The 22,451-nt window shown below is 47.1% G+C and overlaps 1 protein-coding gene across 1 annotated transcript in view; it reads left to right on the top strand.

The window, feature by feature from the left end:
• LOC138645766 (titin-like) overlaps positions 1 to 22,451 on the top strand; it is a 103,551-nt gene that overhangs the window by 48,341 nt on the left and 32,759 nt on the right. Inside the window, exons 3-4 of the mRNA XM_069735285.1 lie at positions 6,851 to 7,020; positions 20,965 to 21,172. Coding sequence (XP_069591386.1) covers positions 6,856 to 7,020; positions 20,965 to 21,172 — 373 coding nt within the window. The 5' untranslated portion in view covers positions 6,851 to 6,855. The remainder of the gene's footprint in view (positions 1 to 6,850; positions 7,021 to 20,964; positions 21,173 to 22,451) is intronic.

Genomic DNA, 22,451 nt, shown 5'->3' on the forward strand with positions numbered 1-22,451 from the left:
GTTCCCGCCTTCGTGGGAGTAGTTTCAACGCCCTCGCTGCAGTGTGCTCAATCGCCAGTACATAGCAGGCAGCCTTTCTGGCGACCAATTACCCTAGGTGCAGTACCTAGTCTAACCTGAGGGTAAGGGGGCGCCAGAGAGCTGCAAGTTCCAAACCGGAACTGGGAAGTGGGATATAGATAAATCCCCTTCAGAAGGAACCAGGGGCAACCAAACCACCCCGGTTCGTGACAAATTGGTGTGAGTAGTGGGGACGATTCCTGACATATTGTTGGGATCCGTGACATATTGGTTGCAGTATGGTGTGAATCGTGACTGGCACGTTCTCCTTATTGTGTCCCCCTATTTCCTTATAGATTGTAGCTCGGAGCAGCTGGACCCTCGCTCCTCCTGTAACTGGAGAACTGTGTTATTTAGTGCATTTATTGTCTGTACACATCGCTGCTTATTGTAAAGTGCTGCTATACATCGTGGCGCTATAAAAATAAAATTATTATCATTATAAAATTATTATTACTGATAACCAATTCTGCTATATCAATGGGGAGGGGGAGTTTGTTTCTTATCACCTCCTTTATGGCGTTTACCACCTATATATTCTATGTTAGCTATTATACGTATTATTTTATACCTATCTTTTTGTACTTTTTTTTTCTTTTTGAAGTGGGGTGATTCAGCTAGCTCAGGCTGCATAGTCTCCCCCCTGCTCAGGCTGCATAGTCACCACCCTGCTCAGGCTGCATAGTCTCCTCCCCTGCTCAGACTGCATAGTCTCCTCCCCTGCTCAGACTGCATAGTCTTCCCCCCTGCTCAGACTGCATAGTCTTCCCCCCTGCTCGGGCTGCATAGTCTTCCCCCCTGCTCGGGCTGCATAGTCTCCAACCTGCTCAGGCTGCATAGTCACCACCCTGCTCAGGCTGCATAGTCACCACCCTGCTCAGGCTGCATAGTCACCACCCTGCTCAGGCTGCATAGTCTCCTCCCTGCTCAGGCTGCATATTCTCCCTGCTCAGGCTGCATAGTCTCCTCCCTCCCCAGGCTGCATAGTCTTCCCCCTGCTCAGGCTGCATAGTCTCCTCCCCTGCTCAGGCTGCATAGACTTTCCCCATGCTCAGGCTGCATATTTTCCTCCCTGCTCAGGCTGCATAGTCTTCCCCCCTGCTCAGGCTGCATAGTCTCCCCCTTGCTCAGACTGCATAGTCTCCTCCTCTGCTCAGGCTGCATAGTCTCCTCCCTGCTCAGGCTGCATATTCTCCCTGCTCAGGCTGCATAGTCACCACCCTGCTCAGGCTGCATAGTCTCCTCCCCTGCTCAGACTGCATAGTCTCCTCCCCTGCTCAGACTGCATAGTCTTCCCCCCTGCTCAGACTGCATAGTCTTCCCCCCTGCTCGGGCTGCATAGTCTTCCCCCCTGCTCGGGCTGCATAGTCACCACCCTGCTCAGGCTGCATAGTCTCCTCCCTGTTGTGAATTCTGTGGCAGAGCTCCCTCCTGTGGTCACAAGTGGTACTTCAGCTGATTCTCTCTGGGAGCTTCCGTTTGTGGAGGAAAGTGGTACTGCGGCTTCTGAGTTTCCTCCCTCAGGTGATCTTGTGAGGTCGTTAGGTGCTTCTCTACTTAACTCCACCTAATGCTTTGATCCTGGCTTCCTGTCAATGTTCCAGTGTTGGACTTGTTTTTCCCTGGATCATTCCTGTGGCCTGCTGCTCTGCATAGCTAAGTGCTTCTTTGCTATTTGTTTGCTATTTTTTCTGTCCAGCTTGTCTATTTGTTTTGCTGGAAGCTCTGGGACGCAAAGGGTGTACCTCCGTGCCGTTAGTTCGGTACGGAGGGTCTTTTTGCCCCCTTTGCGTGGTTTTCTTTAGGGTTTTGTGTAGACCGCAAAGTTATCTTTCCTATCCTCGCTCTGTTTAGAAAGTCGGGCCTCACTTTGCTGAATCTATTTCATCTCTACGTCTGTCTTTTCATCTTACTCACAGTCATTATATGTGGGGGGCTGCCTTTTCCTTTGGGGTATTTCTCTGAGGCAAGGTAGGCTTATTTTCTATCTTCAGGCTAGTTAGTTTCTCAGGCTGTGCCGAGTTGCATAGGCCGAGTTAGGCGCAATCCACGGCTGCCTCTAGTGTTGTTTGGAGAGGATTAGGGATTGCGGTCTGCAGAGTTCCCACGTCTCAGAGCTCGTTCTATGATTTTGGGTTATTGTCAGATCACTGTATGTGCTCTGACCGCTATGTCCATTGTGGTACTGAATTGCCTTTCATAACACCTCCCCTGTTCAGACTGCATAGTCTCCTCCCCTGCTCAGACTGCATAGTCTTCCCCCCTGCTCAGACTGCATAGTCTTCCCCCCTGCTCAGGCTGCATAGTCTTCCCCCCTGCTCGGGCTGCATAGTCTCCACCCTGCTCAGGCTGCATAGTCTCCACCCTGCTCAGGCTGCATAGTCTCCACCCTGCTCAGGCTGCATAGTCTTTCCCCCATTCAGACTGCATAGTCTTCTCCCCTGCTCAGGCTGCATAGTCTCCTCCCCTGCTCAGGCTGCATAGTCTCCTCCCCTGCTCAGACTGCATAGTCTTTCCCCCATTCAGACTGCATAGTCTTCTCCCCTGCTCAGGCTGCATAGTCTCCTCCCCTGCTCAGGCTGCATAGTCTCCTCCCCTGCTCAGACTGCATAGTCTCCCTGCCTGCTCAGGCTGCATAGTGTCCTCCCTGCTCAGGCTGCATAGTCTCCTCCTCTGCTCAGGCTGCATAGTCTCCTCCCTGCTCAGACTGCATAGTCTCCTCCTCTGCTCAGGCTGCATAGTCTCCTCCCTGCTCAGGCTGCATATTCTCCCTGCTCAGGCTGCATAGTCTCCTCCCTCCCCAGGCTGCATAGTGTCCTCCCTGCTCAGGCTGCATAGTCTCCTCCCCTGCTCAGGCTGCATAGTCTCCTCCCTGCTCAGGCTGCATATTCACCCTGCTCAGGCTGCATAGTCTCCTCCCTCCCCAGGCTGCATAGTCTTCCCCCTGCTCAGGCTGCATAGTCTCCTCCCCTGCTCAGGCTGCATAGACTTTCCCCCTGCTCAAGCTGCATATTTTCCTCCCTGCTCAGGCTGCATAGTCTTCCCCCCTGCTCAGGCTGCATAGTCTCCCCCTTGCTCAGACTGCATAGTCTCCTCCTCTGCTCAGGCTGCATAGTCTCCTCCCTCCCCAGGCTGCATAGTCTCCTCCCTGCTCAGGCTGCATAGTCTCCTCCCCTGCTCAGGCTGCATAGTCTCCTCCCTCCCCAGGCTGCATAGTCTCCTCCCTGCTCAGGCTGCATATTCTCCCTGCTTAGGCTGCATAGTCTCCTCCCTCCCCAGGCTGCATAGTCTTCCCCCCTGCTCAGGCTGCATAGTCTCCTCCCCTGCTCAGGCTGCATAGTCTTTCCCCCTGCTCAGGCTGCATAGTCTTCCCCCCTGCTCAGGCTGCATAGTCTCCACCCTGCTCAGGCTGCATAGTCTCCTCCCCTGCTCAGGCTGCATAGTCTTTCCCTGCTCAGGCTGCATAGTCTTCCCCCCTGCTCAGGATGCATATTCTCCTCCCCTGCTCAGGCTGCATAGTCTCCCTGCCTGCTCAGGCTGCATAGTCTCCTCCCTGCTCAGGCTGCATAGTCTTCCCCCCTGCTCAGATTGCATAGTCTCCTCCCCTGCTCAGACTGCATAGTCTCCTCCCCTGCTCAGACTGCATAGTCTCCTCCCCTGCTCAAACTGTATAGTCTCCACCCTGCTCAGACTGCATAGTCTCCACCCTGCTCAGACTGCTTAGTCTCCTCCCCTGCTCAGACTGCATAGTCTCCTCCCCTGCTCAGACTGCATAGTCTCCACCCTGCTCAGACTGCATAGTCTCCACCCTGCTCAGACTGCATAGTCTCCACCCTGCTCAGACTGCATAGTCTCCTCCCCTGCTCAGACTGCTTAGTCTCCTCCCCTGCTCAGACTGCATAGTCTCCACCCTGCTCAGACTGCTTAGTCTCCTCCCCTGCTCAGACTGCATAGTCTCCACCCTGCTCAGACTGCATAGTCTCCACCCTGCTCAGACTGCGTAGTCTCCACCCTGCTCAGACTGCATAGTCTCCTCCCCTGCTCAGACTGCATAGTCTCCTCCCCTGCTCAGACTGCATAATCTCCCTGCCTACTCAGGCTGCATAGTCTCCCTGCCTGCTCAGGTCACGTATGCCTCTCTCCCATGCAATGCATAATAACCCCCTCACCCAAAAAATATAGAAACCACATCTTTCAGCAGTGTATGAGCCCTTCCCCCACAAAGTGTGTTAGATTAGCACTCCCCATTCCCAATTTTGTGAATTATGCTTTCTGCGTACAGAATAAGTACTCTTGTAGACTTAGTAAAGTCTGTGCCGCTATCCTCACATAGGGGTAGATACATGGCTCAGCAGTCAGTATCACATAGGATAGGATTAGATACACAGCCCAGCAGACTGTATCACACAGGATAGGATTAGATACACGGCTCAGCAGACAGTATCACACAGGATAGGATTAGATACACAGCCCAGCAGACAGTATCACACAGGAGAGGATTAAATACACAGCCCAGCAGACAGTATCACACAGGATAGGATTAGATACACTTCTCAGCAGACAGTATCACACAGTAGAGGATTAGATACAAAGCTCGGCAGACAGTATCACACAGGAGAGGATTAGATACAAAGCTCGGCAGTCAGTATCACACAGGATAGGATTAGATATACGGCTCAGCAGTCAGTATCACACAGGATGAGATTAGATACATGGTTCAGCAGACCGTATCACACAGGAGAGGATTAGATACACAGCTCAGCACACAGTATCACACAGGAGAGGATTAGATACACGGCTCAGCAGTCAGTATCACACAGGATAGGATTAGATACACGGCTCAGCAGACCATATCACACAGGAGAGGATTAGATACACGGCTCAGCAGACAGTATCACACAGGCACACAGGATAGGATTAGATACACGGCTCAGCAGACAGTATCACACAGGAGAGGATTAGATACACGGCTCAGCAGACCATATCACACAGGAGAGGATTAGATACACGGCTCAGCAGACAGTATCACACAGGAGAGGATTAGATACACAGCTCAGCACACAGTATCACACAGGGCAGAATTAGATGCACATCCAGATTGCACACATCCACACTCCTGTATTTTTGGGGGTGCCAGGATTCTGGGCTGGCACTCAGGATTTTTCCTCTTGTGGATGTGGAGAAGTTTTTGCCATTTCTCATCATCTGTAGAAAAGCTTCTACGTTGTCAGAGGAAGGTGTGAGGTTGTCGTGTCCAAGAAGGCAGCTCGGCTCCTGGATGTGACCTGCTATGATGTCAGCGGCCATTATATCATCCTGATCCCGGCTGACCTGGAAAGCCCCAGGGTCCAGGAGCGGAGCGAGGATGGTGGGGCCCCGAAGGTTACTGTTGTGTCTGTCACTCTGCCCAGTACCCGACACTCGGCCCCACGGTCCTTGTCCTCTCTCACATTTCCCTCGGTTCCTCTATAAGGCCGGGGTCACACGACCCTAGAATACGTGCGAGTGCTGTGCGAGAAAACATCCTCGGCCCAGGGTTAATCCATGGGGCAGATCACATCAGCGTTTATTGTCTCAGCCGTATTCAGCGAGTGCTGTCTGATCTCTACACATCGGTGTCCTTGGAAAGGCCGGGAATTCATCTGCCGAGTACAGTACAATCACAGAGTGACAGGTTAGGATAGATATATACACATAAAATACATAGATATATAGATGTCAGCGACACACACATATATCACATAGATAGAAGAAAAGCTGCAATTCATCTGCCGAGTACAGGAAAATCACAGAGTGACAGGTTAGGATAGATATATACACATAAAATACATAGATATATAGATGTCAGCGACACACACATATATATATCACATAGATAGAAGAAAAGCCGGGAATTCATCTGCCGAGTACTGTATAATCACAGAGTGATAGGATAGAATAGATATATACACATAGAATACATAGATATATAGATGTCAGTGACACACACATATATATATATATATATATATATAAGAAAAAAAGGAAAACAGCACACAAAGAAAATAATAGAAAAAAGTGGGCTTTAATGCCTGGACGGCGTGGCAACGTTTCGGATTTCCAATCCTTTTTCAAGCCTTGAAAAAGGATTGGAAATCCGAAACGTTGCCACGCCGTCCAGGCATTAAAGCCCACTTTTTTCTATTATTTTCTTTGTGTGCTGTTTTCCTTTTTTTCTCATATGTTTGGAACCATTTGGACTTTGGTTTGGAAAGCTTTGCACCGCAAGTTTGGTAATATGATGCTGTTCTAATTTTCTCTCTCTCTCTCTCTCTCTCTCTCTCTCTCTCTCTCTCTATATATATATATATCACATAGATAGAAGAAAAGCTGCAATTCATCTGCCGAGTACGGTACAATCACAGAGTGACAGGTTAGGATAGATATATACACATAGAATTCATAGATATATAGATGTCAGTGACACACACACACACTATATATATATATATATATATTATATATATATATCACATAGATAGAAGAAAAGCCGTAATTCAAATGTGCGTACAGTAAAATCACTGCAGGAGCCGACTAGATAGCAGACATGGATGACATACAGTAAATACACATAGAATAGGTAGATATATAGATGTCAGTGACAAATACAATTATTAGAGTGTGCAAATTACTGAAAATGGATTTAATTAATAAAACGAGGGACTGAGCAGAGACCTGAGGCGCTCTTACTCATCGTGTCAGCAGCCATAGTTTCTGAGCCGGGTCACTGAGTTTTCCTTCTCTCCTGCAGTCAGTATGGCGGAGGTGAAGCTGGTGTCCAGCCTAAATATCGCTAGGACCCCCATGGCCGGGGAGCGCATGTATCCGACCTCCTTCCTGCCCCGGGCAGCACCAGCATTTATCCTGCCCCCGAGGAACAGCCGCGTCTCTGAAGGCAGTACGGCCCGGATCGATGGGAAGGTAGGACCCCTGCGACTGTTCCTGTTGTATCATGGCTGCTTCCGCTATCTCACAGCAGCTTTACCACCAATTTTTGTTGATCACTACGATTACTGCAGCACAGCTAAACTTTATGGTAACTGATGTCGAATTATTAGACGTTCTGGACCATCAGAGGCCAGACTGGTGGACCGCCGCCATGTGGGTCATTACATTGTATCGAGAACGGTTTGTTGCTTCCATCTCCTCTGTGCTAAGCAGGTTAAATCCTCTATGATGACTGGACGAGAAGCCAAGAATCTGAGCGAGCATTGCGTAATGACTGGAAATCCTGCCGACTGTCCGCGCTCCAACTTTCCAGATATTAAGTGAGAGCGACCGGTGGCCAGGAATGTGCAAGGATTTATCACCAGTCACTGTATAAAGTGATAGCGCCATGGCAGCGTTATATAACGGACCAACGGGGGGATGTCACCTGCTGCCGCTCGCCCCAAGAGCTGACAGTCTGCACCCGCTCAGCTCTGTACATATAGCACCATGGCAGCATTATATAATGGACTACTGGGGGATGTCACCTGCTGCCGCTCGCCCCAAGAGCTGACAGTCTGCACCCGCTCTGCTCTATACATATAGCACCATGGCAGCATTATATAATGGACTAACGGGGGATGTCACCTGCTGCCGCTCAACCCAAGAGCTGACAGTCTGCACCCGCTCTGCTCTATACGTATAGCACCATGGCAGCGTTATATAACGGACTAACGAGGGATGTCGCCTGCTGCCGCTCAACCCAAGAGCTGACAGTCTGCACCCACTCTGCTCTGTACATATATTGCCATGGACTAACGAGGGATATCACCTGCTGCTGCTCACCCCAAGACCTGACAGTCTGCACCCGCTCAGCTCTATACATATAGCACCATGGCAGCATTATATAACGGACTAATGGGGGGATTTCACTGGCTCCCATTCCCTCAGCGTATCCAGTTTAAATTACTAACACTGACCTACAAAGCCATCCACAACCTGTCTCCTCCATATATTTCCGTACTAATCTCCCGATATCTTCCCTCACGTAATCTCCGATCCTCCCAAGACCTCCTTCTTTCCTCCACACTTATTTGCTCCTCATCCAACCGCCTCCAAGACTTCTCCCGAATATCCCCCATCCTCTGGAATTCTTTGCCCCAACACGTCCGACTATCAACCACATTCGGATCCTTGAGACGGAACCTGAAAACCCATCTGTTCAAGAAAGCCTACAGCCTGCACTGACCCCGCTGCCTCCTCATCACTACCGGAGCTACCGCCTCACCACCACCGGAGCTACCGCCTCATCACTACCGGAGCTACCGCCCCACCAACACCGGAGCTACCGCCTCACCAACACCGGAGCTCCTGCAACCCTCAACCTATTGTCTCCTTCCCCACCATCCTGTGGAATGTAAGTCCGCAAGGGCAGGGTCCTCGCCCCTCTGTATCAGTCTGTCATTGTTAGTTTACCGTAAGTGATATCTGTAGTTTGTATGTAACCCCTTATCATGTATAGCACCATGGAATCGGTGGTGCTATATAAATAAATAAATAATAATATATTGTGAGAGATTGGCCCTGCGGTAGACGCTGGTTCTCACTCGGGACTTAGTTTGTTGATTCAAAACAAACAGGCGGTTTATTAAAAGTTCATAAACCGTCAGGATTAACAAATACAAGACAGCCTCTACCAGGTAAACAAAAGGTATAACAGAACAAAATGGAAAATAACCCGTCCATATAACACACGGGCTCAGCCGTGCTTAGTGTGAGTCTTCCTCTCAGACTCCAGCAGGGTCTGAGCAGCACATACAAGGCCTCCTCACATTGCAGAACACAGACAAAGTGAGACAGCCCCAGCTGCCTTACATCAGACCATCCAAAACCTGGTCTGGAGGTAAGTGAGCAGCCGATCACACCAAACTCTCTCAGGTGCTCGTAAAACCCAGACCCATAATCCGGGCCCATTAAAACGCCTCTCGGCACTGTGTGCTGGAGCCTGCTTCTCCTACATGACCAAGGCTTGGCACCTCAGGAACACATTCCTCACTTCCACGACTTGGCCAATGCTTTACAACCATGGAAGCTAAAACCCTGAAGTGCTACCTGTTAACTCGGGCATTGATCCCCTTCTTGTCCCTCATCCACCTCGGTGGGGCATGGTCTGACACTAGCCTGAATTTTCTGCCTAAAAAGTAGTATCTTATAGTGTCCAACGCTCACTTGATGGCAAAACATTCCTTCTCCACTGTGGAGTAATTCTACGCTCAGCGTATCAGTTTCCGACTTAGATACATTATGGGGTGCTCTTCCCCGTTCACCTCTTGTGACAAGACAACTCCCAGCCCAACATCTGATTCGTCTGTCTGGACCAGAAACTTCTTAGAGAACTCGGGTACCATCAGCACTAGTTCTTTACACACGGCTAGCTTCAGTTTCTGGAAGGCCGTCTCAGCTGCTGGAGACCACTTAGTCATAGCCAACCTTGTCCCTTTAAGGAAGTCAGTCAAAGGGGCGGCTATCATGGAGAAGTTAGGGATAAACCGGTGGTAGTAGCCCACGATACCCAGGAGCGCCTTGACCTGCTTCTTTGAGAGAAGTTGTGGCCAACTTTGGATCGCGTCAGCTTTATTTATTGGGGTTTTAGTTTTGGCCCTGCCTACAACATAGCCCATGTCCACATTTTGTTTGGGTTTATGGAAAGCCCCGCCTTCTGTAGAGCATCAAGTATCGCCTGGACTTTGCTCAGATGGCTTTCCCAATCCTGGCTGTCGATCATGATGTCATCCAGGTAGACTGCTGCTTACTAATTTTGGGGAGCTGGGATCCGGTCCATGGCTCCCTGGAATGTAGCCGGAGCTTCTTGCAACCCAAACGGCATCCTTGTTTACTGAAGACAATTGTCTGGCGATGAAAAGGCAGTCTTCTCCTTGGCATCTTGGAGCTTGGGAATTTAAAAAATACTCTTTTGTGAGGTCAAGGGCGGCATGGTACTGAGCCGGCCCTAGCCTCTTAATCAATTCATCGACATGGGGCATTGTGTATGTATCGAACTTAGAGACCTCATTCAGCTTCCTATAGTCATTGCAAAACCACCATTCTCCATCTTGTTTTGGCACTAGGACTATTGGACTGGGCCAGCCCTCTTGGACTCTTCAATGACTCCCAAGCTCAGCATACGCTCCACCTCTTTCGAGATCACCTCTAAGACATGCTTTGGAAATCCGGTATGGCTTCACGCTGACCCAGACATGAGGCTCCGTCAGAACCTCATGCTCTATGATCTGAGTACAACCTGGTAGTTCTGAGAGCAGGACTTTGTAGCAACTCTCTGCACTGTTGCTATTGGGCATGAGACAGCGACTCTGCCATCTTTATCTCTTCCACGTCGGCTTCAGACTTATCCACCAAACACGGAGCTTCCACAGGCTCACTATCTCGCCATGGCTTAATCATGTTGACATGGTATACCTGGTAGGGCTTCCTTCTTCCTGGACTTTGGTGGACTTTGTAGTTGACATCGCCATCCCTTTCAACTACTTCATAGGGGTCCTGCCTCTTGGCCAGAAATTTGCTTTCCACCGTAGGTACCAGTACCCAATCCCCAGGATTGAAGTGTCTCACTCACGCCGATAAATTGTACACTCTCAACTGTGCCTCTTTTGCTTTGAAGAAGTGTTCTTTCACAATGGGCATCACCTCAGCAATTCTCTCATGCATCTGGGCCATATGTTTGATTACAATCTTGTAGGGTGTAGACTCCACTTCCCATGTCTCCTTTGCTACGTCCAAGAGTCATTGGGGGTGTTGGCCATACAACGGTTCAAACTGGGAGAATCCAGTAGTGGCCTGTGGGACTTCTCTGATGGAGAGCAGACGGTACGGCAGTAGACAGTCCCAGTCTCAGCCGTCCTATTCAACATGGCCTTCAAGGTTTTATCAAACATTTCCACCAAGCTGTCTGTCTGTGGACGGTAGACTGAGGTCCTGAGTTGTGTGATTTGCGAGGTTTTGCACACCTTCATCACCTCAGACATAAACGGGGTTCCCTTGATCTGTTAGCATCTCCTTAGGCAACCCCGTTCTAGAAAGGATGTGGACTAACTCCCGGGTTACACACTTATTGGAGGAGATTTGTAGTGGTATGGCCTCAGGGTACCGTGTACCATAGTCCAGTACCACTAGGATATAGTGATACCCTCTGGCAGATGTGACCAGGGGTCCCACTAGATCCATGACTATGTGATCAAATGGCACCTCAATGATAGGCAATGGCACTAAAGGGCTACGGAAGTGGGCCACTGGGGAGGTCAGCTGGCATTTGGGACATAACCTACAATAATTTAGGATTTTTCGGTGACAACTGGGCCAATAGAACCTCTGGAGGATCTATTCCTGGGTTTTTTTTTACCCCTAGATGACCACCTAACACATGTGTATGGGCCATATCTAACACCTTGCGTCTGTACAAGCCTGGCACCAGTAACTGCTCAATTAGCTCCTCTTTCAGTTTGGTGACCCGGTATATTAACTCCCCATTCACGGCAAAATACAGGTATCGGGTGTCAGCCCCCAGCTATTGAGCAACAACAGAAAGTACCGCCACATTACCAAATGCCCCTGTTAGAGTTAAATCCCTGAGTTGGGCGGTTACAAAGTTTCCCCGGACACCTCCAGCTCAGTGTTGATGACCTCTGGAGATGCGGCCTCATCCTCATCATCAACCAGCACACAAAACAGAAGCCTGTCACCTGCGGCCTGTGACAAGGTTTCTTTAGGAGCGACCTGTCCTCCCTTTCCCCCACAAGTCCCAAAACAATGCAAAGTCCCGCCCTATTATAACAGGGTGCAACAGGCCCTTGACTACGCCGACCTCATGGGACTCGGTGCCACAGTCTGTGTACCACAGGGTAGTTGTTAGCATTGCCATGGATACAGTAGATGCCTACCATCTTCCCAGGAATCAGTTGATGAGGTATTGTGGTCCTCAATAGGGTCACCTAACTTCTGGAGTCCAGCAATCCAGTCATTTGTACTCTGCTCCTTGATACGGGGCATGCCTGCAGCCTCTCACCTGGTTGAGGGACAGCACTGTAGGCGAGGGATGCGAAATATGAGCATCGCCGATCTAGGCTGCAGTCCATTGTCTCGGTAGTCATGGGGCAATGGGCAATTCGTGTAGGTTTCCTCTGTGTTCTGCACATAGACTAATGCAGTTCTGAAATAAGCAGTGTAACGTTCTTTTCCAGTGACTACTCCACCCATCAGATTCTGATGCAGAAATGATGTGAACAAGCTCTAATCCAGACTTTCCTCTTAATCACTGACGCTGCTGAAAACCTTTTAATAAAAGACATTAAAGTGACCAAGGACGCCTCTATACTGGCACCATATGGTGCTCCAATAATGACACCCCCCAAATATTGCCACTTACAGGCCGGAGACGCTGTCTTGCAGGCTGAAATTGCACCGCCATACAGAATACAGAGCCTTGGATTATGCAGTTAACAGTGTTTGACTGTTTTGTAGAAGGTCTCTTGTTACAGTGTTTCAGTAGAGCCCAGGTCACATGAAGTCCTAATATTTGTGTAAACCTTGATGTTTTGTATCAGAAGTCACCTGGCAGAGATGGTGGTAAACACACATGTGCCCTCCGGTCCAACTGATAATATGAAAAGGAAATGGTTCCCTGACGGTCAGGAAGCCGCCTTGATGGTTGCAGCCAAGTCACTGCGTGTGTCAAACAATGCTGTGTACAGCTTAATGGGCAGCTGGCGCTGCCACTGGGTACAGGCATAAACTGTGATGGGCACCGACTGTGAAACCTCCAGATTCATAAGTAATCTCTGTATTATACCCCAGAGCTGCACTCACTATTCTGCTGGTGGAGTCACTGTGTACATACATTACATTACTGATCCTGAGTTACATCCTGTATTATACCCCAGAGCTGCACTCACTATTCTGCTGGTGCAGTCACTGTGTACATACATTACATTACTGATCCTGAGTTACCTCCTGTATTATACTCCAGAGCTGCAATCACTATTCTGCTGGTGCAGTCACTGTGTACATACATTACATTACTGATCCTGAGTTACATCCTATATTATACTCCAGAGCTGCCCTCACTATTCTGCTGGTGCAGTCACTGTGTACATACATTACATTACTGATCCTGAGTTACATCCTGTATTATACACCAGAGCTGCACTCACTATTCTGCTGGTGCAGTCACTGTGTACATACATTACATTACTGATCCTGAGTTACCTTCTTTTATTATACCCCAGAGCTGCACTCACTATTCTGCTGGTGCAGTCACTGTGTAAAGCAAAAAAAAAAGGGAAGAAGCCAGCACTGCTTATGGTCAGAACGCAATAACTGAAGTGCAATTGCACATAAATTCTAACTGTATTTCAAATATGAGACATTTAGCAAACAATTGATCAATTCTTTGAGCTACCCCGCCACTTCACGGCAATCTCATAATGGGGCAGTCCTAATCTTCGTATTTTATTTACGTTGGGCCATTATGGCTTCCTGAATGTATAAAAAAAAAAAAAAAAAAAGGGACCACATTAAATGCGAACTGCACCAACGTAAATAAAATACGAAGATTAGGACTGCCCCATTATGAGATTGCCGTGAAGTGGCGGGGTAGCTCAAAGAATTGATCAATTGTTTGCTAAATGTCTCATATTTGAAATACAGTTAGAATTTATGTGCAATTGCACTTCAGTTATTGCGTTCTGACCATAAGCAGTGCTGGCTTCTTCCCTTTTTTTTTTGCTTTGCATTGGTATGTGGCTGACCACCACTGTTGCCGCGCACGCTGGGTTATGTGCGCCATTCTTTCTGTGTTCACTGTGATTGATAGGCTGCTGTGCACACACACAGCAGCCCTGCCCCGCCTCAGGCTCAAGTTAATTGTGCACCTGTGTCTCAGCCTGTCTCACCCTTCATCTTTGGTGCGGGTTTGGCAGTGTGGAAGCCAGATCTGAAATGTCCGCACTGGACCTGATCGGCCTTTACCTGCGCTTGCCTTTCCTGGCACCAAGGGAGTGATTCTGAAAATGCTCCAGGTACAGTTCGCATTTAATGTGGTCCCTTTTTTTTTTTTTTTTTTATACATTCAGGAAGCCATAATGGCCCAACGTAAATAAAATACGAAGATTAGGACTGCCCCATTATGAGATTGCCGTGAAGTGGCGGGGTAACTCAAAGAATTGATCAATTGTTTGCTAAATGTCTCATATTTGAAATACAGTTAGAATTTATGTGCAATTGCACTTCAGTTATTGCGTTCTGACCATAAGCAGTGCTGGCTTCTTCCCTTTTTTTTTTGCAGTCACTGTGTACATACATTACATTACTGATCCTGAGTTACCTCCTGTATTATACCCCAGAGCTGCACTCACTATTCTGCTGGTGCAGTCACGGTGTACCTACATTACTGATCTTGAGTTACATCCTGTATTATATCCCAGAGTTGCACTCACTATTCTGCTGGTGCAGTCACGGTGTACCTACATTACTGATCCTGAGTTACATCCTGTATTATATCCCAGAGTTGCACTCACTATTCTGCTGGTGCAGTCACTGTGTACATACATTACTGATCCTGAGTTACATCCTGTATTATACTCCAGAGCTGCACTCACTATTCTGCTGGTGCAGTCACTGTGTACATACATTATTGATCCTGAGTTACATCCTGTATTATACCCCAGAGCTGCACTCACTATTCTGATGGTGCAGTCACTGTGTACATACATTACTGATCCTGAGTTACATCCTGTATTATACCCCAGAGCTGCACTCACTATTCTGCTGGTGCAGTCACTGTGTACATACATTACATTACTGATCCTGAGTTACATCCTGTATTATACCCCAGAGCTGCACTCACTATTCTGTTGTGAATTCTGTTGTTGAACTCCCTCCTGTGGTCGTGAATGGTACTTCGGCGAGTTCTGTCCATGGACTTCCTCTCGTGGCTGTGAGTGAAGCTGCTGCTTCTGAGGTTCCTTACACAGGTGACGTGGTTTATCCTTTTGTTGGCTGCTCTATTTAACTCCACTCAGATCGTTACTCCATGCCAGCTGTCAATGTTCCTGTGCTGGTTCAGTTCGCTCTTGGATCTTTCTGGAGACCTGTCTCTTCCTGCAAGAAGCTAAGTCCCCGTTTGTTATTTTCTGTTCCTGGTTTTCTAGTCCAGCTTGCTTTCATGATTTTGTCTTGCTAGCTGGAAGCTCTGGGATGCAGGGTGGCGCCTCCGCACCGTGAGTCGGTGCGGGGGTCTTTTTGCACACTCTGCGTGGTCTTTTGTAGTTTTTGTGCTGACCGCAAAGATACCTTTCCTATCCTCAGTCTGTTTAGTTAGTCTGGCCTCCCTTTGCTAAACCTGTTTCATTTCTGTGTTTGTGACTCATCTTAACTCACAGTTAATATATGTGGGGGGCTGCCTTTTCCTTTGGGGAAATTTCTCTGAGGCAAGGTAGGCTTTATTTTCTATTTCTAGGGCTAGCTAGTTCTTAGGCTGTGTCGAGGCGTCTAGGCCTTTTAGGTACGCTCCACGGCTATTTCTAGTGTGTGTGATAGGATTAGGGATTGCGGTCAGCAAAGTTCCCACTTCCCAGAGCTTGTCCTGTGAGTTTAACCATCAGGTCATTCCTGGTGCTCCTAACCACCAGGTCATAACACTATTCTGCTGGTGCAGTCACTGTGTACATACATTACATTACTGATCCTGAGTTACCTCCTGTATTATACCCCAGAGCTGCACTATGTCCTCTATGTATCATCTCTGTATCCTCTGTATATCCTCTATGTATCTTTTGTGTATCCTCTGTATATCCTCTATGTATCTTCTACGTATCCTTTGTGTATCCTCTGTATATCCTCTATTTTTCCTCTGTATATCTCCTATGCATCTTCTGTGTATCCTCTGTATATGCTCTATATAACCTCTGTGTATCTTCTGTGTATTTTTTCTGTATCCTCTGTATATCCGCTATGTATCCTCTATGTATCCTCTGTGTATCCTCTGTGTATCCTCTGTGTATTCTTACTATGTATCCTCTATATATCCTGTGTATCCTCTGTATATCCTCTGTGTATTCTCTGTATATCCTCTATGCATCCTCTGTATATCCTCTGTATATCCTGTGTATCCTCTGTATATCCTCTATGTATTCTCTGTATATCCTCTGTGTATCCTCTGTATATCCTCTATATATCCTCTGTATATCCTCTGTGTATCCTCTGTATATCCTCTATATATCCTCTGTATATCCTCTGTGTATCCTCTGTATATCCTCTATATATCCTCTGTATATCCTCTGTATATCCTCTATATATCCTCTGTATATCCTCTATATATCCTCTGTATATCCTCTGTATAGCCTCTGTATATCCTCTGTTTATCCTCTGTTTATCCTCTGTGTATCCTCTGTGTATCCTCTGTGTATCCTCTGTGTATATCCTGTGTATCCTCTGTATATCCTCTATGTATCATTTGTGTTTCCTCTGTAAATCCTATGTATCTTCTGTATATTCTTACTGTGTATCCTCTGTATATTCTCTGTGCATTCTCTGTATATCCTTTGTATATCCTCTATATATCCTCTGTGTATCCTCTGTATATTCTTACTGTGTATCCTCTGTATTTCCTCTGTGTATCCTCTGTATATCCTTTTGTATCCTTTGTGTATCCTCTATGTATCCTTTATGTATCCTCTGTATATTCTTACTGTGTAACCTCTGTATATCCTCTGTGTATCCTCTGTATATTCTTACTGTGTATCCTTTATATATCCTGTGTATCCTCTGTATATCCTCTGTATATCCTCTATGTATCATTTGTGTTTCCTCTGTAAATCCTGTGTATCTTCTGTATATTCTTACTGTGTATCCTCTGTATATTCTCTGTGCATTTTCTGTATATCCTTTGTATATCCTCTATGTATCCTCTGTGTATCCTCTGTATATTCTTACTGTGTATCCTCTGTATATCCTTTTGTATCCTTTGTGTATCCTCTATGTATCCTTTATGTATCCTCTGTATACTCTTACTGTGTAACCTCTGTAACATAGTAACATAGTTAGTAAGGCCGAAAAAAGACATTTGTCCATCCAGTTCAGCCTATATTCCATCATAATAAATACCCAGATCTACGTCCTTCTACAGAACCTAATAATTGTATGATACAATATTGTTCTGCTCCAGGAAGACATCCAGGCCTCTCTTGAACCCCTCGACTGAGTTCGCCATCACCACCTCCTCAGGCAAGCAATTCCAGATTCTCACTGCCCTAACAGTAAAGAATCCTCTTCTATGTTGGTGGAAAAACCTTCTCTCCTCCAGACGCAAAGAATGCCCCCTTGTGCCCGTCACCTTCCTTGGTATAAACAGATCCTCAGCGAGATATTTGTATTGTCCCCTTATATACTTATACATGGTTATTAGATCGCCCCTCAGTCGTCTTTTTTCTAGACTAAATAATCCTAATTTCTCTAATCTATCTGGGTATTGTAGTTCTCCCATCCCCTTTATTAATTTTGTTGCCCTCCTTTGTACTCTCTCTAGTTCCATTATATCCTTCCTGAGCACCGGTGCCCAAAACTGGACACAGTACTCCATGTGCGGTCTAACTAGGGATTTGTACAGAGGCAGTATAATGCTCTCATCATGTGTATCCAGACCTCTTTTAATGCACCCCATGATCCTGTTTGCCTTGGCAGCTGCTGCCTGGCACTGGCTGCTCCAGGTAAGTTTATCATTAACTAGGATCCCCAAGTCCTTCTCCCTGTCAGATTTACCCAGTGGTTTCCCGTTCAGTGTGTAATGGTGATATTGATTCCCTCTTCCCATGTGTATAACCTTACATTTATCATTGTTAAACCTCATCTGCCACCTTTCAGCCCAAGTTTCCAACTTATCCAGATCCATCTGTAGCAGAATACTATCTTCTCTTGTATTAACTGCTTTACATAGTTTTGTATCATCTGCAAATATCGATATTTTACTGTGTAAACCTTCTACCAGATCATGAATGAATATGTTGAAGAGAACAGGTCCCAATACTGACCCCTGCGGTACCCCACTGGTCACAGCGACCCAGTTAGAGACTATACCATTTATAACCACCCTCTGCTTTCTATCACTAAGCCAGTTACTAACCCATTTACACACATTTTCCCCCAGACCAAGCATTCTCATTTTGTGTACCAACCTCTTGTGCGGCACGGTATCAAACGCTTTGGAAAAATCGAGATATACCACGTCCAATGACTCACCGTGGTCCAGTCTATAGCTTACCTCTTCATAAAAACTGATTAGATTGGTTTGACAGGAGCGATTTCTCATAAACCCATGCTGATATGGAGTTAAACAGTTATTCTCATTGAGATAATCCAGAATAACATCCCTCAGAAACCCTTCAAATATTTTACCAACAATAGAGGTTAGACTTACTGGCCTATAATTTCCAGGTTCACTTTTAGAGCCCTTTTTGAATATTGGCACCACATTTGCTATGCGCCAGTCCTGCGGAACAGACCCTGTCGCTATAGAGTCACTAAAAATAAGAAATAATGGTTTATCTATTACATTACTTAGTTCTCTTAGTACTCGTGGGTGTATGCCATCCGGACCCGGAGATTTATCTATTTTAATCTTATTTAGCCGGTTTCGCACCTCTTCTTGGGTTAGATTGGTGACCCTTAATATAGGGTTTTCATTGTTTCTTGGGATTTCACCTAGCATTTCATTTTCCGCCGTGAATACCGTGGAGAAGAAGGTGTTTAATATGTTAGCTTTTTCCTCGTCATCTACAACCATTCTTTCCTCACTATTTTTTAAGGGGCCTACATTTTCAGTTTTTATTCTTTTACTATTGATATAGTTGAAGAACAGTTTGGGATTAGTTTTACTCTCCTTAGCAATGTGCTTCTCTGTTTCCTTTTTGGCAGCTTTAATTAGTTTTTTAGATAAAGTATTTTTCTCCCTATAGTTTTTTAGAGCTTCAATGGTGCCATCCTGCTTTAGTAGTGCAAATGCTTTCTTTTTACTGTTAATTGCCTGTCTTACTTCTTTGTTTAGCCACATTGGGTTTTTCCTATTTCTAGTCCTTTTATTCCCACAAGGTATAAACCGCTTACACTGCCTATTTAGGATGTTCTTAAACATTTCCCATTTATTATCTGTATTCTTATTTCTGAGGATATTGTCCCAGTCTACCAGATTAAGGGCATCTCTAAGCTGTTCAAACTTTGCCTTCCTAAAGTTCAATGTTTTTGTGACTCCCTGACAAGTCCCCCTAGTGAAAGACAGGTGAAACTGCACAATATTGTGGTCGCTATTTCCTGAATGCCCAACCACCTGCAGATTTGTTATTCTGTCAGGTCTATTAGATAGTATTAGGTCTAAAAGTGCTGCTCCTCTGGTTGGATTCTGCACCAATTGTGAAAGATAATTTTTCTTGGTTATTAGCAGAAACCTGTTGCCTTTATGGGTTTCACAGGTTTCTGTTTCCCAGTTAATATCCGGGTAGTTAAAGTCCCCCATAACCAGGACATCATTATGGGTTGCAGCTTCATCTATCTGCTTTAGAAGTAGACTTTCCATGCTTTCTGTTATATTTGGGGGTTTGCGCAGATGGAGATCGCGGCGGCCATTTTCCTGAAGCAGAGTTCGCATCTCGGCTTCAGGAAAATGGCCGCTGCGATCTCCATCTGGGCACGCGCGGCATCCCACGGCCATTTTCCTGAAGCCCCGGGCAGCAGAGGACTCCATATGCACACGCCCGGCCTCAGGAAGATGGCCGCCCCCACAGATCACCAGGGAAATAGCGCAGGTCGCGCGTTTTTTCTTCTCCTGCCCAGTGGATTCGGAAGATGGGCATGCGCAAACCACTACGCCACCAACGGAAAGATATGCAAGATCTGGGCGAAGAAACAGCGATGTCGCCACGCCCATCTGACCTGACCAGCCTGATTGACAGGCAAAAACGGCGACTTTGGTAAGTTATTTCGGCAGCATAGGTGGGGAATCAGGGTACACTACATACACTATAATAACGCACAGCTCAGGCCCTATTTAACAGTATTTTTTATCTCGTACTGAAAAAACGGGGTGACAGGTTCCCTTTAAACTATCTTTCTTCACAAATTTACCTATACTTCTATATAATAATACTGGGTAGTTTGGTTAATGAATGATGAGATGCTGCTTTTTTTCTGTACATAGTGAATCAAGTGAATGATGCCAAGTACTGCTCATACAGTGGGGTTGGGGGGCCAGATCTACACAGGGGCCCACCGGGGGATTCCCCTGTTAACCTATGGGCCAGTCCGAGCCTGCACATGAAGGATGGATAAATCAGACAAACTGGTAATTTTTTTTTGTGAAACCCATGTGCCAATATGCTTCAACTAAAAATGAGTGCATTTAAGTAACAGTACCTGCCCAATGGTGTCCACATTGAAGACCTATAAACCCTGCACTGATGTCCTGCACTGAAATATATTTGTCGGTCCTGGCGTCTTTTTTGCCTCTTCTCCTGTGATTTGCAGCATTTTGTGCCTTGTGTGCTGCACTCTCTTGCGTTGCACAGTTAGGGAGCGCCATCTGTAGGGCGATCTCTGTATATGATCACTGGGAAGAATGCTGCAGGCGGCAGTATTGGAGACTAGATCACCACAGCAGACAGGAAAGTGTTAATTCCAGTAGCGAGCCTTGCCCTGTGACCAGTCAGGCCTGCAGACAATCTTCCAGCAAGCAGAGATCCTGAACACTGATCTACACAGCCGGCTTATGAGACCCTTGTATGGGATTCTATGCACATTAACCCTTGATATTAGTGGTTGCTGGCGATCCCTCTGACCAATGGAGGTGTGCGGACGCTGATCCGGTTGCTTTTGTTTCAGGTCAGCGGATGTCCAGATCCTCTGGTCACATGGTACCGGTGCGGACAGCCGCTTGTGAGCAAGGAGCGCTGCATCGTGGAGCAGAGTGCGAGAGGAACCTTCTGCCTCACCATAAGAGACCTGACCGTGGACGATGGCGGCAAATATACGTGTGAGGCCGTCAATGAGGAGGGAGTGCGACAAGTGACCATAGAACTCACCGTGGAGGGTAAGACGCCCACAATGAGCTGGCACAAAATAAAGCTGCACCGTGGCTCCAAAAACGGCAGAACTGCAAGTGTAGCTTCAGGAAGCCGGGTGAATCAGTAACTACAACCACCATCAGGTGCACAGTGATCTTATTGTGTCCACACGCCTGGAACAAGGGAGAATTGTACAGTTGACCACAAGGACAAATCGATCATAACCTGCAAAATCACTGTATGACCCCGGTCAAATGGCCACCCTGGAACAGAAGTGGGAAATTCACTTTCTCATGGGGCCACGAGAGAACGTGACTGTTGTGGAGGCCGAACCAAGAGGCGGAAATTATTTCTGCTCAATATTAATATTAACATATTAATTGTATCACTTACCATTGAGAAGACATCCCCTGTATAACATATGAGCCACCACATAGCCTCCTTAATACAGTATTAGCCCCAATATAGCCTCCAATATACAGTATAAGCCCCACATTATTATTATTTATTATTATAGCGCCATTTATTCCATGGCGCTTTACATGTGAGGAGGGGTGTACATAATAAAAACAGGTACAATAATCTTGAACAATACAAGTCATAACTGGTACAGGAGGAGAGAGGACCCTGCCTGCAAGGGCTCACAATCTACAAGGGATGGGTGAGGATACAGGAGGAGAGAGGACCCTGCCCACGAGGGCTCACAATCTACAAGGGATGGGTGAGGATACAGGAGGAGAGAGGACCCTGCCCACGAGGGCTCACAATCTACAAGGGATGGGTGAGAATACAGGAGGAGAGAGGACCCTGCCCGCGAGGGCTCACAATCTACAAGGGATGGGTGAGGATACAGGAGGAGAGAGGACCCTGCCCGCGAGGGCTCACAATCTACAAGGGATGGGTGAGAATACAGGAGGAGAGAGGACCCTGCCCGCGAGGGCTCACAATCTAAGGGATGGGTGAGGATACAGTAGGTGATGGTAGAGCTGGTCCTGCAGCGGTTTGGGCGATCGGTGGTTACTGCAGGTTGTAGGCTTGTCGGAGGAGGTGGGTCTTCAGGTTCTTTTTGAAGGTTTCGATGGTAGGTGAGAGTCTGATGTGTTGTGGTAGAGGGTTACAGAGTATGGGTGATACGCGAGAGAAATCTTGTATACGATTGTGGGAAGAGAAGATAAGAGGGGAGTAGAGAAGGAGATCTTGTGAGGATCGGAGGTTGCGTGCAGGAACGTACCGGGAGACGAGGTCACAGATGTATGGAGGAGACAGGTTATGGATGGCTTTGTACGTCATGGTTAGGGTTTTGTA

The sequence above is a fragment of the Ranitomeya imitator genome, chromosome 7 (genome assembly GCF_032444005.1).
Source record: "Ranitomeya imitator isolate aRanImi1 chromosome 7, aRanImi1.pri, whole genome shotgun sequence".
NCBI classification, from domain to species: domain Eukaryota; kingdom Metazoa; phylum Chordata; class Amphibia; order Anura; family Dendrobatidae; genus Ranitomeya; species Ranitomeya imitator.